The 20043-nt window shown below is 34.7% G+C and overlaps 2 protein-coding genes across 2 annotated transcripts; both read right to left on the bottom strand.

Moving 5' to 3' along the window:
* Positions 1–6850: 6850 nt before the first annotated feature.
* On the bottom strand, positions 6851–8350 carry LOC148771518 (uncharacterized). The gene has a single exon (XM_088815094.1). The coding sequence runs from the start codon at positions 8348–8350 to the stop codon at positions 6851–6853; it is 1500 nt and encodes a 499-aa protein (XP_088671220.1).
* Positions 8351–8956: 606 nt separating this feature from the next.
* LOC148771519 (uncharacterized) lies at positions 8957–12246 on the bottom strand. The gene is made up of 4 exons (XM_088815095.1): positions 10971–12246; positions 10747–10893; positions 10210–10692; positions 8957–10143 (listed from the first exon to the last, which is right to left on the bottom strand). The coding sequence occupies exons 1-4, from the start codon at positions 12244–12246 to the stop codon at positions 8957–8959; spliced, it is 3093 nt and encodes a 1030-aa protein (XP_088671221.1).
* Between the last annotated feature and the right edge of the window lie 7797 nt (positions 12247–20043).

Consider the following 20043-nt stretch of genomic DNA (forward strand, 5'->3'; position numbering starts at 1 on the left):
TATTCCGCTTCGGTAGTGGAATCGGCCGTCGTGCTTTTCTTGGAACTCTTCCAACACACGGCACCACCATTAAGCGTGAATATAAATCCAGAATTCGACTTTGAGTCGTCCACGTCCGATTGAAAACTAGAGTCAGTGAAACCCTCTAATTTCAACTCGGCACCCCCATTGACCAAAAATATATCCTTAGTCCTTCGCAAGTACTTGAGGATATCTTTCACGGCTTTCCAGTGAGCCGGGCCGGGGTTAGACTGATATCTGCTCGTGACACTCACAGCATACGCAATATCGGGTCTCGTACACAGCATGCCATACATTATGCTTCCTATGGCAGAAGCATAGGGCGTCCTTTTCATCTCCTCGATTTCACTAGGTGTTTGGGGACACATAGATTTCGAGAGACGAACCCCATGGGACATTGGCAAGAATCCCTTCTTGGATTCTTCCATGCTAAACCGTTTCATAACGGTGTCTATGTACAGGCTTTGGGATAAGCCAAGCATCTTTCTTGCTCTATCTCTATAGATGCGTATTCCTAATACATAAGATGCTTCTCCCAAATCCTTCATTGAGAAACGTGTGGACAACCATGCTTTCGTTTGCTGTAACATTCCTACGTCATTCCCAATGAGTAGAATGTCATCAACGTAAAGCACTAGAAATATTACTGCCCTCCCACTAACCTTCTTGTATACACAAGGTTCCTCCGGATTCTTCTCAAAATCAAACTCTTTGATAGTTGAGTCGAAACTAATGTTCCAACTACGGGATGCTTGCTTCAATCCATAAATGGATCGCTGGAGCTTGCAAACCTTTTGCTCACTTCCAGAAGATATGAAGCCTTCCGGCTGCGCCATGTAAATTTCTTCCTCAATATCTCCATTAAGGAAGGCGGTCTTCACATCCATTTGCCATATCTCGTAGTCGTACCACGCAGCTATGGCCAGCAAAATCCTAATGGACTTCAGCATCGCGACTGGCGAAAAAGTTTCCTCATAGTCAACCCCTTGCCTTTGAGTGTAACCTTTCGCTACCAATCTAGCTTTATAGGTCGATACCTTTCCATCCACTCCAATTGGGCAAACAAAAAAATAATGTTGATTGTAATTGTATTTGCACACTTGCAGGTTAGTTGTATATATATATATATATATATATGGAATTTTTATGTCAAGTGTTCAGGTGTTATATATATCTTTCGCCAATAATAATTTTTATGTCAACTGTTCAGGTGTTATATATATATATATATATATATATATATATATATATATATATATATATATATATATATATATATATATATATATATATATATATATATATATATATATATATATATATATATATATATATATATATATATATATATATATATATATATATATATATATATATATATATATATGTAATTTTTATGTCAAGTGTTCAGGTGTTATGTATATCTTTCGCCAATAAATCAATCCGTTTAATATGTATTATAAATAAATGTAAAATTAATGTATGCGATAAAACCCCATCGCTATAAACTCAATTCCCTAATTTAACTTTAATTTAATCAATTTTGACTTCTTTTTTATCTGATTTTTCTTTTGCCGTCGGTTTGCGTCGTGATTTTTTTTTTTGTCTGTCTGCTTTTCCGCCGCCAGTTTTTGGCGCTGACCGCCGCTATCCGACGTTGACTTTTATTGCAAAAAATTCCTAACACTTTTATACGTTTTTATACGCCTGCCGCTGAACGTTGACTGTAACTGTACTGTCGTTGACAGTACAACTACTGTCAACAACAATAATATTATCATTTATTTGCTTTTTTTTGTTTGTTTGATTGGTTGACAAGTCAACGTAATTATATCGCTAGCGCTGTCGGTAAAATTACTCTAAACACAATAATATTACTGTCAACTACATCATTATTATTTTTTTGGCCTTTTTGTTTTATTTGATTTGTTGACCCGATTAACGTAATACTAAGACTGTCTACTATTGTAATATTACTGTAAACACAATAACATTACTGTGGTTGACGGTAATACTACTGTTGTTACAGTAATATTACTGGGGATGACAGTAATATTACTATCAACCACATCAATATTATTTTTTGGCATTTTATTATGTTTGCATTTGTTGAAAGATCAACATATTAATATTACTGTAATACTCAATAATAATTATTTTTGTTTGTTAATATTAATATGCTAGAGAGTTGTATAACAATATTACTGTGTCAAATTGTAGTATAGTTAATATTACTGTGTTAAGCAGGTAATATAGTTAATATGACTGTCTACCACAATAATATTACTGTTTAAATGGGGCAACGCCGCCGGTCTGCAGCGGCAGAAAAAATAATAAAAGTAAATAAATAAATTGAAAAATCCAACGCCCAAAACCGGAGAAGAAAACAGAAGAAAAAATTGAAAAAGTCAACGCCGCACACCGGCGTTGACTGGCTGTCAACGGCGGCGATAGGCGAAACTGTACTCAAAATTGAGTTTTGGGTCAAAATTGAATAAGTTGTGAAATGTGGGCTCAAATTTAGGTTAAATAGAATTAAAGGACGAAATTGGAGTTTTTAAAATATGATGGGCTATTTTAGTCTTTTACATACCTCTTGACAATGTGTGGACTATTTTGTAAAAGAATTTTTTATTTGGACCCTTCTTAATACGTGTGTGTGTGTGTGTGTATATATATATATATATATATATATATATATATATATATATATATATATATATATATATATATATATATATATATTATTAATATTATTGTCTAAGATAGTTAAATTACTGTTGGAGACAGTAATTTAGCAGCCAAGGCAGTAATATTAATTAAAATATTTATTTTTAAGAAAAAAAAAAGTCAATTAACAGTTAAATTACTGTCTCTGACAGTTACATTACTGTCTCCGACAGTTAAGTAACTGCTGGAGACAGTAATATAGGAACGAATACAGTAATATTAATTAAAAATATTTTTTTAAGATTAAAAAAGTCAATTACCAGTTAAATTATTGTCTCCGGCAGTTAAATAACTGCTCCTACAGTTAAATAACTGCGGGAGACAGTAATTTAGCAGCGAAGACAGTAATATTAATTAAAAAAAAAGTCAACGCCGGAGACTCGGCGGTCAAGGCAGTTGACCGGCCGGAAAAGAAATTCAGGGAAAAAAAAGTTTTTCACAACAAAAATAAAAAAAGAAAAAAAAAAGTCAACGCCGGAGACCGCCCTGCGGTGGCGGGTCAAAATTGGGATCAAAATTGAAATTATGGTTAAAATTGGTTAATTGATGAAATTGGGCTAAATTGGGGTGTAAATCATGGAATTGTAGTTAAATTGGGTTTCAATGAATTGAGGATAATTTTGGTATTTATAAAAGGATTTTCCTTATTTGCAAATAAGTTTGAATGAGCTGGATTTTTTTGAAAGACAAAAAAACTGAATGCTCATCTTTTAATTAAGTGGCCATGTTTGTGATTAACCCTTCTTTTTAATATTTCGTCAAAAAGGTAAACACCCACGTTGAACCCACATGCATCACACTTCTCTTATTTATAAAATCACCAATTTTCCACTTGTTATTAATATTTCAAGAAATAAATAAACACCCATATAATGAAACCCACGTCGCCCTATTTCACTAATTGAATGTTGACATCTATTAAGGCATTATTTAGATGCAGAGAGAAGTCTTGATAATTAAATAATTGGACTTAATTATTTGATATTTCGTAAAACTAGGATGGTGATTGGACCCGGACGGATTGAAAATGACTTTTTTCGGAAAGAAAAAAATCAATTGTTTCTAAAGTTAAAATTGGGCTCTAATTTCCATAAAAAAGTTGATTTTTTTTAAATTCATTATGATTTCAAAATGCTTCGGAATTAAAAAATTGCATTAAATTATAACTTTTTGTTCCCAATTCGGATACAATAAAAATTTTAAGATTTTTCTTTTTCTGTTTTTCGAGTTTTTCCATCAACATGTTAGAAAATTCAAAAAAGATTTCAACGCAATAAAATCATCCTACAGGAATAATAAAATGCAACAAAGAGTACAACAAAATACATCAGAGAATTTATAGTAAGACAAAAATACAACATATACCAACTAATTCTACCGTTTTTGTTTACTTAGTCCTTTGAGTACTTATATGTTCATATAAAATACCATCATAAATTATATTATTGACTTACAAAATATATTATAAGATTATAATTATAATTATATATATATATATATATATATATATATATATATATATATATATATATATATATATATATATATATTTGTAACAATTTATTAAATATTTTGGAAAATAATTATATATTTGGAAATAACATCAGATCGGAAATTGAAATTTTCGTTAATTTTATATGCTATTCTGGTTTCGATCCGAAAAAATGGAAAATTCGGAAATAATACAACCATTTTTTATTAGATTGGTTTTTTTAGGGAAATAATCAACAGGATTGGGTAATTATCCTAGGACTTCCCACTGTCCATAAATAATAAATGAGGCAATTTGTTGAACATCCTTGGACACTAATACTCTTTCAAAATTATAACGGTCATATTTTTGGACTTTGCTAAAAATCCATCGAAGTTAGAGAGTTTAGACAGAAAATAGTCATCTCAGCCTGAAAATACCTTATTATCTATCCTCTAACTCATCCGTTTTAAAAAAAAACTAATATCCACTAAAAAAATGACATTTCATCCACTCTTTCGTCTCTCCCTACTAGTCCTAGGCCGCCGAACGTCTAAACTCCGCAACAATATCATTAGGAAAAAAAGGTTATTATCATCTAAGATGTCTATTTGCAGTCCAAATTCTCCACCTAAGCAATTTTCAGTCTAAACTCTTCAATAAGTTTTCTTTTTTCAACCTAAACTATTTATTTTCAGTCTAGGCTGCCAGAAAGGATTTTTAGCAAATTCAAAATATTCGAGCATACTGTGAACTATAAAAAATATTTTTGAGGAACTTTTAACCGATTTCCCATAACAAATAAACGTAAATATCATAATTCTGGGTAAGTTGTTATAGGTTTATAGCCAAACAATGGGTAAAAGAACAGTTGTACAAAACACACCCTAAAAATTGAAATAAAAGGCAAAACAAATAGGAATAGCCCATTAACATAATGTCAGAACAGAATGTATTACTTAATCATACATACTTAATAATACATAGAACCTCAATATATTAATACTCAATAAACTAATAATCTTGCTTAAATAATAATTTTTTTCAATTCCAACTTGGTAAAAATATACTAATCATTAGTTCGATAATTTAACGTTTCACTACATTAATAGAATTTTGTTAGTATATACATACTGTATTAATTTACAGAGGTTTAACTGTATGTTGATTAATTGCTCTTATTTTATTTTCTTAGTAACCAAACGGGTCTTTATAATCTTATTATAAAGATAAACGACAACGAAGAAGGGAAAGTGGAGCACATCTTGTACTATTAGAAAGATACATGTTTAGTTGATTTGTTCAAACCCTTGTAACAATGGAATTTATCAAATGATTCAAAATGTCTTCCACTTCCTATCTAATAAAATTATTAATAGATCAAGACACTAAGTTAGAACCCCTCAAAAAAAGAAAAAAAGACACGAAGTTAGAGAAATAGTAATACGGCTGTCAACGTGAGTGTTCTATTATTATTATTATTATTATTATTATTATTATTATTATTATTATTATTATTATTATTATTATTATTATTATTATTATTATTATTATTATTATTATTATTATTATTATTATTATTATTATTATTATTATTATTATTATTATTATTATTATTATTATTATTATTATTATTTATTATTATTATTATTATTATTATTATTATTATTATTATTATTATTATTATTATTATTATTATTATTATTATTATTATTATTATTATTATTATTATTATTATTATTATTATTATTATTATTATTATTATTATTATTATTATTATTATTATTATTATTATTATTATTATTATTATTATTATTATTATTATTATTATTATTATTATTATTATTATTATTATTATTATTATTATTATTATTATTATTATTATTATTATTATTATTATTATTATTATTATTATTATTATTATTATTATTATTATTATTATTATTATTATTATTATTATTATTATTATTATTATTATTATTATTATTATTATTATTATTATTATTATTATTATTATTATTATTATTATTATTATTATTATTATTATTATTATTATTATTATTATTATTATTATTATTATTATTATTATTATTATTATTATTATTATTATTATTATTATTATTATTATTATTATTATTATTATTATTATTATTATTATTATTATTATTATTATTATTATTATTATTATTATTATTATTATTATTATTATTATTATTATTATTATTATTATTATTATTATTATTATTATTATTATTATTATTATTATTATTATTATTATTATTATTATTATTATTATTATTATTATTATTATTATTATTATTATTATTATTATTATTATTATTATTATTATTATTATTATTATTATTATTATTATTATTATTATTATTATTATTATTTTTTATTTTATTTTTTTTTGGCCAAAATACTTTTTATTCCATTATAAAATACGAACAAGGGGCCTCGTTAAAACCTTGTGGGCCAATCACAAGGTAAAAGAGTACCCCTACATAATGTGAATAAAAGCTTCGAAGAATAATCTCCTAAATAACCACTGGGCTAAAGTAAGCCTACAAAAGAAGAAACCATCAAAATCGCTCTGCATGGAATCACGATCCGCAAACCTGCATCCTATCTTCGAAAATTCCATAGCCCAATTCTATCTTCAAACAATAATTTTTTTATGTGGTACGGAAGGGATTCCGAAGTGACACCATTTTCCGTTTTCTTAGATATCAAAGCATCCTTGGCAAGCGCATCAGCTACTCGTTTTTGTTCGCGGAAACAAGATTGAATACGTAGCCCAGGAAAAATAGCTCGACGACATCGACGAACCAGCTGAATGACTTCCCAATGAGGATCCGTCAGACCTTTAATCATTTTGACTCCAATTTCGGAATCCGATTCCACCACCACTTGCGAAAAACCATATTCCCCAGCAAAGACAATCGCATGCAATATCGTAAAAATCTCCAAATATAAAACCGACCACGTATGTTCAAAATATACAGTAAATCCCGTGAGATATTCGCCATTATTATCCCTGACTACTCCAGCTCCTGCCAAGGTAGTCGGTCGATGCGCCGCATCCGTGTTAATCTTCAAACAATTACTCACAGGTTTATGCCAAACCACCCAACTGCCTTTTCGCGAAGAAACCTGACGCAATGGAATATGAAACGTAGCCAAAACTTGCTGCTCCCTCGGATTGCCTGGTGTACGAGAAGTTGAAATCCCGCTAAGAATCGTGAATTGGAACTCCACCTTCTTGATAATACGAGAAGCATTCATCGGGATATCTTGAAATAATGCCGTGCATCGATCTTTCCATATTTCATAAACAATATAGAAAAAGAGACTCAAAGTGCCAATACCGAGCTGAGTGTCTCTCCGAATATCATGTAACCAATTCCGAAGCAATTGAAAGCCAATCAAACCAATGTATGGTTTATGTAATTTGTGAGCAAAATATCTCCATACTGCTATAGCCACCTCAGATCGAAAAAATAAATGAATTCTATTCTCGGTTTTGGGAGAGACACAGCATAAACATCGAGACACAAGAGGAATCCCGCGTGTTTGAATTTTGTCGTCAAGAGGAAGCGCATTCCATTGAAATCTCCACATAAACGCATTAAGACGAAAAGGGGTATATTTGTTCCAAACTATATCTGCCCAATCGACCACTGCCCCACGTTGCCGTCGTAAGTCCCAATACTTGCTAACCGAGAACCGCCCAGATGGAGTCTTTGTAAATATTAATTCATCCTTATGCTCCGGTTGAATATGAATTAACTTAATTCTCTCCCATATTTCCGACGAAACCAAATCAGCAAGATGAGATCTCATGTGCATACCTGCACTCACGGAAAATAATTCACCATTAAAATCCGAGTCGATAGGGGTCCCGAGCCAATTGTCTCGCCAAAAATCAATTTGCCCCTCCCCAATAATCCATCGACTATGACCGCGCAACACCTGTATATGAGGCCAAATAGCTTTCAACATTTTGGAGCTTAATATAGGTAGAGAACCATAAAGATTACCTCGAATCTTGCTCAGAATAACCCGAGCCCAAAGCGATTGTTTTCGCATCAATTGAAAAGCATATTTACCCCTTAATGCATGCATTGTCTCAACCAAAGACCGAATACCTAGACCTCCCTCACTAACAGGTTTGCAAACCGAATGCCAAGAAACCCACGAGGTACGACGATTCCCTTGTTTCGACCACAAAAAAGTCTTCATCAAACGCTCAATCTTTTAAATCACCATCTTCGGAACAACCACACTAGATAATGTATGTATGGGCATACTGCATAAAACGGATTTGAGCAAGGTAATTTTACCAGCAAATGATAACAATTTAGCTTTCCATCCATCTAGTTTGACAGCAATTTGATGAAGTAATAAATCAAAATACGAAGCGCGAATATGACCTTTAACTATCGGAGCTCCCAAGTATTGCAGAGGTAATTTCTTCACAGTACAACCCGTCCAAACCGATACCAAGTGCGCACGTTCCTGTGACATCCGTTTAGGAGTATACACGCCACTCTTTTGAAAGTTAATTTCTTGCCCAGAAGATTTGGCATACTCCTTCAGCAACTTCATGAAATGGTGCATCGATCGTTTAGATCCATTGGTAAATAAGAGCATGTCGTCAGCATAAAAAAGATGAGATACGCTGAGCCCACCACGACCTACCTTATACGGAAATATGGTGCCGTTTCTTTGCTATTTATTCAGATTATGAGATACAATTTGTTGGGCGAGAATGAAAAGCATAGGAGATAAAGGATCCCCCTGCCGAACCCCTCGAGAAGACTTAAAGTAACCATAATTATCTCCATTTATTGAAACTGAATACCATATATTCGAGATATTACGATAAATGAGGTCAATGAACTGCTCATTGAAACCCATATTACGCATAGCTCGAATAAGAAAGCGCCACTCCAAGCGATCATAAGCTTTAGACATATCGACTTTAAAAATAAGATTACCTCCAGGAGTTCGTCGATCAAAATCTTCCACCAATTCCTGTGCTAGAATAATACTCTCATGTATGCTCCGACCCTTAATAAAACCGGCTTGTTCCTCATTAATAACTAAATGAAGAAATTGAGATAATCTGTTCGCAAGAATTTTGGATATCAGCTTGCTAGTAAAATTAGACAAACTAATCGGACGAAAATCACCAAAACCTTTGGGCGACTCCACCTTCGGTAAAAGAATCAGAGAGGTCATAGTAACTGAGCGACTCAACTGATCTCCCATGAAAAAACCTTGAATAAACGAAGTCACTTCATGCTTCACAATCGACCAACATCCTACGTAAAAATGACCCGAAAATCCATCAAGACCAGGCGCACTATCCGGATTAAGCTGCTGAACCGCTGCCCAAATTTTCTCTTCGGTAGGAATAGATGTCAGAATTGAATTTATTTCCGCCGTAATCGTACGAGGGTAATCCTGAAATAGCTCATCATTAATATAATAAGTCGATGCTGAAAATAGCGCAGCGAAATGAGTAGCAGCTCTATCCCCAATTATTTTAGAATTGGTTTCCATAGACCCATCCTCGTTAGTAAGAACCACACGGTTTTTACGTCGACGGTCCTTGATAGTGGAGTGAAAAAATGCTGAGTTGCGATCCCCCTCTTCAATCCACTTAACTCGAGTTTTTTGTTGCAGCAGCTCATTATTCCATGCCACCTGTTGAGATAATTGATTCCGACGATCAGCCAAACTATTCTCCAATTGCTCAGACCAACCAATTTGTAACGACTTCTCCATATCGGCAATCTGCAGTTGAAGAGTATGAATAGTAACAGAGAGATGGCCAAAAACCTCCCAATTCCATTGTTTGATCTTCTTACGGAGCGAAGAAAGACGACGTTGCAACTGATAACCCAAGTTACCTGTACCACAAGAAATCCAATGTTGAGAGATAAAACTCAAAAAGGATGGGTGGTCAAGCCACATACGTTGGAACATAAATCGACTCTTATGTTTCAATTGTTGTCCCGTAACCATCAGCAATGGAGCATGATCCGAACCCACCCGCGCTAGATGATGAACCTCAATCGAAGGCAACGAAACATGTGCCTCACCATTAATGAGAATCCTATCCAGCCGCTCCCATATTCTTCGACTACCTCTTTGATTGTTACTCCAGGTATATCGATTTCCCACAAAACCAATGTCGGAAAGACCGGCTTGAATAATACACTCGCGAAAATCCTGAATACCCCTCAGATCCGCTGCATTACCTCCCTTTTTCTCATCAAGATGAAGAATAATATTAAAATCGCCTCCAACAATCCATGATCCAGTGCACACGTCACTCAGCGAAAGAATAGTATCCCATAATTGACGTCGCTCATCTCTATTACAACTGGCGTAAACAAAGGTAATCCATGTAGAAGAAATCAAGCCGTGAGCCATCATGGTAATGGCCTGATCCGTAACTGAAAATATGTTAACTGCAAAATCCGTAGACCAAAAAATCCAAATTTTATCACCTGCATGGTAATTTGGATACCCAAGTTTACGAGCATAACCACCAATTTTATCGTTAATTTGCTTCGATTCACTAATCCCTATAACACCTGGTTTATGCTCCCGAATCCATTGTGAAAAATACGCCAAAGATTCCGGTTTCCCGATCCCTTGAATATTCCAAAAAAGCACAGACATTAAGGTAATGTAAAGGATAGATCCGTAATCTGGACCTTTCGAGGTCTACCTGGTTTTCGTTTTTCGACAACTTGCATAACGTGCGCATTTTCCACCTTATCATTCTCATTATCAGAGAAAACATACAGTGTACCCTTATTGTTAATCTCCCCCGTATCTGATTGATAACCCACATCCAGTCGTTTAGCTGCTAGAGAACCCGTCGACAAATTAGGAAGCACAACATTAATCTCCTCAACACGTCCAGCCGTTTGAACATCAACTACCGTACCCAGGGAATGGTTTTCCGTGATTTGATTTTCCTCAGTACCTGCCAATTGATATCCCAAGTCTAGACGAGATGGACTAGACAATTTTTCACTGTTAGAGAAAATTTGTTGTGCGTCAACATGAATTTGTGTAACATGTTTTGCCACTTGTTGTTCCCCATTACCGAAATTCTCCACAGAAAGAAGAGCAAAACGGTTGCCGTGTGAACTCGACATAGATTTTGGGGTTTCCGTCTCCTCGTCACTAAGCAGACCCGTGCCCTTTAGAACTTCCTTCATATCAGCCAATCTCGAAGGGCCAACATCTGAGCGTTTTAAAATCTGCACAGGAGAATTAAACTTGTTCGAAATCTTGTCAGCATTATTCGTGTCGGAATCCTCACCAGATGTCCCAACTACCTTTTCCGAAGCCAAAAGCTCCTTATTTTCTCCCAACGGTATCACCAGCTTCTTCGGAACATACTCCATTTTTGTTTTAGGTTTTGGCACACTTTGAAGTTTAGTTACACGAATATTCTTGCGACAACATCCTGCCGTATGCCCCAGTAATCCACAATAAGAGCAATACGCTATATTGCCTTCATACTCTACCTTCTGCCACCAACCTTGATCCTTTGAAATGCCGATCCATATTTCTTGTGGGAATGGTTGAGACACATCAATCTCTATGCAGACCCTCACGTACATTTGATGTGTGAAACCAAGAGTGCGTTCATCAGCACTCAGTACAGTACCGAGACACGCCCCAATCCTTTCCAATGATGAGATATTGAAATATTGAATCGGAAGCTTTGGAAAGCGAACCCAAACCGGAGCAATACAACTGTCCTTACCAATTTGAAAATCAGGTGTCCAACGGAATAGACGAAACATGCAATTCTTGATCATTTTACTGTGACGAGCGAGGGCTAATTTAGCATCAGATATGGAACCCATATGAATCGTAATGTGTCGTGGATCAAGCAAACCAATGGCTGGTTCATGTTCAAGTTTCCACTCCGACAAAATATGAGAACGAATTTCTAGTAAACTAGGTCGACCAACAGAAAATTTCATGATAATCGTATTGTTATTATTATTATTATTGTTATTATTGTTATTATTATTGTTATTATTATTATTATTATTATTATTATTATTATTATTATTATTATTATTATTATTATTATTATTATTATTATTATTATTATTATTATTATTATTATTATTATTATTATTATTATTATTATTATTATTATTATTATTATTATTATTATTATTATTATTATTATTATTATTATTATTATTATTATTATTATTATTATTATTATTATTATTATTATTATTATTATTATTATTATTATTATTATTATTATTATTATTATTATTATTATTATTATTATTATTATTATTATTATTATTATTATTATTATTATTATTATTATTATTATTATTATTATTATTATTATTATTATTATTATTATTATTATTATTATTATTATTATTATTATTATTATTATTATTATTATTATTATTATTATTATTATTATTATTATTATTATTATTATTATTATTATTATTATTATTATTATTATTATTATTATTATTATTATTATTATTATTATTATTATTATTATTATTATTATTATTATTATTATTATTATTATTATTATTATTATTATTATTATTATTATTATTATTATTATTATTATTATTATTATTATTATTATTATTATTATTATTATTATTATTATTATTATTATTATTATTATTATTATTATTATTATTATTATTATTATTATTATAATTATTATAATTATTATTATTATTATTATTATTATTATTATTATAATAATAATTATTATAATAATAATAATTATTATTATTATTATTATTATTATTATTATTATTATTATTATTATTATTATTATTATTATTATTATTATTATTATTATTATTATTATTATTATTATTATTATTATTATTATTATTATTATTATTATTATTATTATTATTATTATTATTATTATTATTATTATTATTATTATTATTATTATTATTATTATTATTATTATTATTATTATTATTGTTATTGTTATTTTTATTTGTATATTTATTTATTTATTTAATTTTTTTTTTCTGTGTTCTTAGTTAAAAATAGATTGCGAGAAAGGGTAGTTTTATAAAAAAGAGAAATAGGGCAACATGGGTGCTCCTAAAAAGAAAAGGGCAACATGGGTGCGAATTTTTCCGAAAACTTAAATTAAAAAAATTGGGAAATATGGGCGATTTGCGCTGAATTGGCCCAGTCCCAAAAGCCTACCAGCCCTCCGGGCATTTGTCTGTGGGAACATTTAACCTATAGACGTGAGTTCATCCAACTCGACCGAAAGAAATCTGATCTAAGGGAAGTTTTTCAAAATCTTAATCTTTTTTTTAGGTTGCATGAAAATTATGATTTTGTTGATATTCTAGATATGCCTGCAAATTTTTATGTCGAGGATAAATTCTCAACTCAGTTTGGGGTTGAACCAGGGGCGAGTCCACCCCTTTTTCCCCCATATTTTAATTATATATTCATTAAGTCCACCCAATTTTTATTAATTAGTCAACCTGAAGTTCAAATTAATGCAAAGAAACCTCAATTATTATTAATCTGCTTGTAAAACATGTGGATTAGGGATTGAATTCCCTTCAGCTATATATTACTTGACATCGCATGAGACGGGCAAGATGCTATTTGATAGCCATATGATATTTGCTTGTTGTGATTGTTTTGTTTTGAGCCAAAACTGTTTGCACCTAGAAACTTTGATATGTTGCGTTGTTCTGTTAGGCTAGACACGGCCACGGGCCGGTTTTGGGCCCGGAACCGGCCCGAACCGGCCCGTTGACGGCCCAAACCGGCCCGTTGACCGTGTGAACCGGCCCGGAACCGTGAACCGGCCCGTCCTACCCGGGACGGGCCCGGTTCTTAGATTTGGTGAACCGTGAACCGCCGGGCCGGCCCGGCGGTTCACCCGGTTTTAAAAAAAAAAAAAAAAAAAAAAAAAAATTCAAAAAATTTCAAAAAAAAGTGAATAACGGCCGGTGAACCGGCCCGAACCGGCCCGGGTGAACCGGCCCGGTGAACCGGCCCGGGTGAACCGGCCGTTATTTACTTTTTTTTGAATTTTTTTGAATTTTTTTTCCCCCCCAATTTTTCCTATAAATACCCTCACACCCCAATTTTGCTTTTTTTTGAATTTTTTTTGCCCCCAAACCCCCCATATTTTTCCTATAAATACCCTCACACCCCAATTTTTCCTATAATTTACTTTTTCATCAAATATTTCAAACTTGTGCTTATAAATTGACTTTTCATTTATTTCCTTTTCCTTTATCTATTTAAAAGTATTTCTTTTAATTTACCTATTCATTAAATATTTCAAAAAAAAAAAAAAAAAAACAAAAAAAAAAAAAATTCAAAATTTCCGGGCCGACCCGGAACCGGCCCGGATGAACCGTGAACCGGCCCGAACCCGCGGGCCGACCCGGCCCGGTGAACCGTGCACGCCACGGGCCGGTTCCGGTTCCGGAAAATGTGAACCGTGAACCGGTCCGAACCGGCCCGGAACCGGCCCGAACCGGCCCGTGGCCGTGTCTATGTTAGGCTTAACGGATTTACTTATTGATATTTGTTTTTTGAGGTACTTGTCCGAGGCTTGGCACTTCTCTCTCGTAATGGCGCAAATTGCAGACAAAAAAGCCGAGGTTTGAATCAACCTCGCACTATTGACAAGACCGTCGTCAGTATCGACCGCGTAGATGAAAAACTGAGGTCGAAATCGACACCGCATAAATCAAAAGTTGAGGTCGGAGGTGACCTCGCACCAACAAAAAGTCGGGGCCATAATTGGCCTAGCAAGCACGAAGACGAAAAGCCAGGGTCGGAGTTGACCCCGCACAAATCAAAAGCCGGGGTCGGAGGGACCTTGCACCAACAAAACGTCTGGGTTAGTATTGGCCTCACACGCACGAAGACGAAAAATCGGGTCCGAATCGACCCCACACAAATCAAATTCGGAGTCAAAGGTGACCTCGCACCAACAAAAAGCCGGTGTCAGTATTGGCCTGGCACGAAAAGCCGGGATCGATATCGACCCCGCACAAATTAAAAGCCGGGTGTTAAGTGTATATTTATACACTTAATTCTATCTTTTAATTGGAGCTTTTGATGTGTTTTTACGATAATTGGTGCTTAATTTGGTTATTATTTGTATTTTAGGTGCAAATTGAAGAATTGACAACTTTTGGGGTGAAAACTGCAATTTCGGAGAAAAAGTGGGCCAAAAGTTAAAAAAGCAGAATTCTGGAGAATTAAAAGACCGCACGGCCGTGCGGATTTTAGTTAAAAATCTCACACGGCCGTCCGGGTGGACGTGATGGCGCAGTGAAGGAAACTCAATTACACAAGGAAACCCGCCCTATTATAGTTTTGCACCCTATTTAAAGGCCACAAGCACACAATTAGATGCATCTTTTATCTTTTATCTTTTTCTTTAGTTTTTATTTTTCATCTTTTCTACACGCAATCAAGGAGCAAGAGAACGAAGACGAAGACTTGACTCTTCATCCTAGTTTTCCTTTTTCCTTTTCTTTTCTGATTTTTATGAACTTTCGTATTTTTATTATGTTTTTCGTTACGAACATGAGTAGCTAAGTTTTTATTCTAGGATTTTATTGGAACCCTATGTGGTAATTCGAACCTATTTTTCTACTTTTATGCAAGTTTAATTCTTCGATTATTTCTTCTATCTTGATCCTATTTAGTGCATGAGAGTAGCTAACTTATGTTGCTATTTGTTATTGTTAGAATTGATTGACAGATCGTTTTAATAATTATAACAGGGATAGAAGAGCCTTCGAGTAGTTTTTCACCGAATGCGTGTGTTGATTGCATGTATTATCGTAGACATACAGATAATACCTTAGGTAGCCGTTTACGAGACTTGTTATTTAATGCTTTATTTATACTAGGTTTGCATAGACATATAGTGAATCTTTTATGAATAATAGGTTTATAGCGCAGCGACAGCTGGTTATGAATAATTTCGTGTCTTGGGTTAATAATCGGGAATCGTAACTTGCATGATAGGAGATTAATCGGGTGAAGAATTATCGCATAGGGGGAAGATAAAATCCTAGATCCGTTTATTATTGATATTTTCTCGTGATTACTTGCTTTCTCAATTAGTTTAATTTATTTAGTTAATTAATTTGACAACCCTGCGTAGGCTGGATAAAAATCACAATTGTTAGGATTTGGTACTTAGGATTAAATAATTTGCGTATTCCCTGTGGGATCGACATTCGACTCTCACGAGTCTACTTTACTGCTTGTTTGCGATACGTACACTTGCGTGTTGGTATTTAGCACCCAACAAGTTTTTGGCGCCGTTGCCGGGGAATACGGCTAAATTATTTATTTATCCTAATATTAAATTTGAACAATTTTTCTTACTTCAGCCAATTTTTTTTATTTTATTTAATTATTTTTTTTAATTTTGTTTTAGGTATTTTTTTATGCGAAGAGGACACGACACGAGCTTGCTACCACTTGATCCCGAAATTGAGCGAACGTTTAGGCAAGCCAGGAGAAATCAACGGTTAGCCCAAAACACTCCGGCAACGATGGAAGACGAGAATAATCGTGGGGGAGGTGTCCAAGGGCGCCTACCGAATGCGGCAGGGGATGTCGTTATCGAGCACGAGCAACGCGAGCTAATCAATCCACCGCCTCGCTAACGAGCCTTGCACGAGTACACCGTTCCGACACTCAATGGGTTCCAATCAAGCATCCAGCAGCCCCCCATTGAAGCCAACAATTTCGAGATTCGAGGGGGACTCCTCACGATGCTCCAAGACAATGGTCTTTTCAGCGGATTGGCTCATGAAGATCCACATCTGCACTTGGTCAACTTTCTCGAAACGTGTGACTCGCACAAGATGAACGGAGTAACACCCGAAGCACTGCAACTCCGCCTGTTCAAGCACTCCCTACAAGGAGCAGCCCGAGAATGGTTGCAAACTCGCGCACCGCACTCCATCTCGTCTTGGGCCCAGCTAGCGCAACTCTTTATGAACACATACAACTCCCCAACAAAAACTGAGAGAATCCGGCGAGAAATTCAAAACTTCATACAAGAAGCCGGTGAAGCATTATTCGAGACGTGGGAGCGATTCAAACAGTTAGTGAGGAGGTGCCCGAATCACGGACTACAAGAGTGGCGCCAACTGCAAATATTTTACGATGGAGTGCAAGACAACTCGAGGACAGTACTCGACTCTGCAGCTGGAGGTATGTTCATGAGTTTGACCTATGACGAAGCATACGAGCTCTTGGAACGAATCGTTAGAAATAAATACATGCGAGCATCGGACCGGTCGCATAGCGGAGCAGTCAAGACGGGCAGAATTTTGGAGTTAGATGGAGTCACCGCAATCACGGCCCAATTGGAGAAGCTATCGAAGCAAGTAGCGGCTCTGCAAACTCAGCAAGTCCATGCAGTCCAAGTTCCCGACCAGCGCGTAGAAGAAACGGAGTCTTTGAATTATGTGCATGACACCAACCGACAATAGAGGAACCCGTACTCCAACACGTACAACCCAGGATGGAAGGATCACCCTAACTTTGGGTGGGGAGGAAATCAGCAAGGACCAAGGCAAGCACCACCTCAAGGTCAACCGCCTAATTATTCACGACCAGCGCCCGGATTCCAAAATCCGCCTCAAGCTCAACCTCAAGGCGGAGATCTCGCAAACATCTTGGCGCAGTTTATGACAACCACCCAAGCCTCCTTCCGCAATTTAGAAACACAGATGGGTCAACTTGCAACCCAACTAACAGCAAGGCCATCGGGAGCACTGCCATCAAACACGGAAGACCCTCGGAAGAACAACGTCGAGCAGTGCAACGCCGTGAGTTTAAAGAACGGGAGACAATTGGAGGAGGCCCCACGAAAGGAGAAGCAAAACACGGTGATCGAGAAGCCGAATGTGATTGAGGAAAAATAAGCAACTCGCAATGAACCACCATCACCCACAATGAACTCGCGAGTCCCTCAAGTCCCATACCCCCAAAAGTTTAAAAAGAAGAAGCTAGATGCCGAGCACCAAGGATTCTTGGACAAGCTGAAGGAAATCCACATCAACATTCCGTTTATCGAAGCCATTCAAAAGATGCCAAAGTGGGTGAAATTCCTCAAGGAGCTCGTGACAAAGAGGAAAAAATTGCAAGGGAACGAGATCATCCAACTCACGGAGCAATGCAGTGAAATTCTTGTACGGCCCCTTCCACAAAAACTCGGCGATCCAGGTAAGTTCACTATCCCTTGCACTATTGGAGGTAGAAATTTTAGGTCACTCATTGATTTAGGTGCTAGCATTAATCTTATGCCTTATTCCATTTACAAAAATCTTGGGTTAGGTGAAATTGAACCAACGGCTATAACCCTTCAATTAGCCGATAGGTCTTTAGTTTACCCAAAAGGTATTTTAGAGAACGTGCTAGTGAAAGTGAATAAATTTATTTTTCCTGTGGATTTCGTTATACTTGATATAGATGAAGATAGGGAGATACCTCTAATTCTAGGAAGGACGTTTTTAGCCACGTCGAAAACTCTAATTGATTGTGCTAGTGGTGATCTTTCAATGACGGTGCATGATCAAACGGTAAAATTTAACGTTTTTAGCGCTAATAAAAATCCATGTGATGATAATGATTGTTATGCTATAGGTCTTGTGGATTTTACAAATCATGACGATTTTGACGCTTTGATCTTAGACCATGGGAAATGATCTTTGAGTGCAGGCGATGGTGGCGGAAAAGATAGTCGGACGAAGCAAGTTTATTGTGCGAGCCCAATTTCAACTCCGCCGAGGGACAGTCAAAAGAGTTGGGGTGATAACAATGATGAACGTGCAAGGTGGATGTGGCCACCGAAAGAACCAAACGAGCACTATTGGGGAGAGGAATTCAATCGCAAAGTGACTTCGGTCACGTTAGCTTGAACAAAGAAGCAGACAAAGTCCGGCTGAAGACTGTAAACTTAGCGCTTCTCGGGAGGTAACCCGAGCTTTCGTTTTTCGTTCTTTTATTTTATTTTCTTTTAATTTTTGTTTTTATTTATTTATCTTGTTAGTGTTAGTTTTTTTTTTATTTAAAAAAAAAAAAAAGTTTCAGGGGCACTAATAAGAAGTTTTTATTTTGCAGGGACCTAAATGCAATTATTCACACGGCCGTGCAAGAAAAAGGGAGGAATTTCACACGGCCGTGTGAAATTTCGGGGATGCTACTGTATAAAATCCGGAAATGGGACGGCCGTGCGGATTTTTCCCTTAAATCTCGCACGGCCGTCCAAAAATTGAAACAGCTACTGCCCAAATATGCAAAATGGCACGGCCGTGCGGATTTTAGGCCAAAATCCCGCACGGCCGTGCGAAAAAAAAAAGTAATAAAAAATAAAAAAAATTAAAAAAAATTTCGGGCATATTAAATAGGGGTTTTCCAAACCCCAATTTTCACAATTCCAATCCCCACTTCTCCCCTGATTCGAACCCTAACCCCCTCTTTTCAAAATTTTCGACTTTCTTGAACAATTTCACCGAAAATTCACCAACTACACACATATTGTTACTTATCTCGGTTGTTTGTTGCTGATTTGTGCAGGGAGGGTTCAAGAAAGGTACAAATTTCTCCAAAAATCCATTCAACCAAGAATGCCCACAAGGTGTTCGACGAATTGCCCAAGTCAAGTTTGGGGGAAATTTTGCACATCAATCCACTCCTAATCCCTTCTACACACATTCTCAAGTCATGGGGAAACGAGGACG

This window comes from Erythranthe guttata, chromosome 3 (genome assembly GCF_056151865.1).
Source record: "Erythranthe guttata isolate IM_541 chromosome 3, IM_541, whole genome shotgun sequence".
Taxonomy (NCBI): domain Eukaryota; kingdom Viridiplantae; phylum Streptophyta; class Magnoliopsida; order Lamiales; family Phrymaceae; genus Erythranthe; species Erythranthe guttata.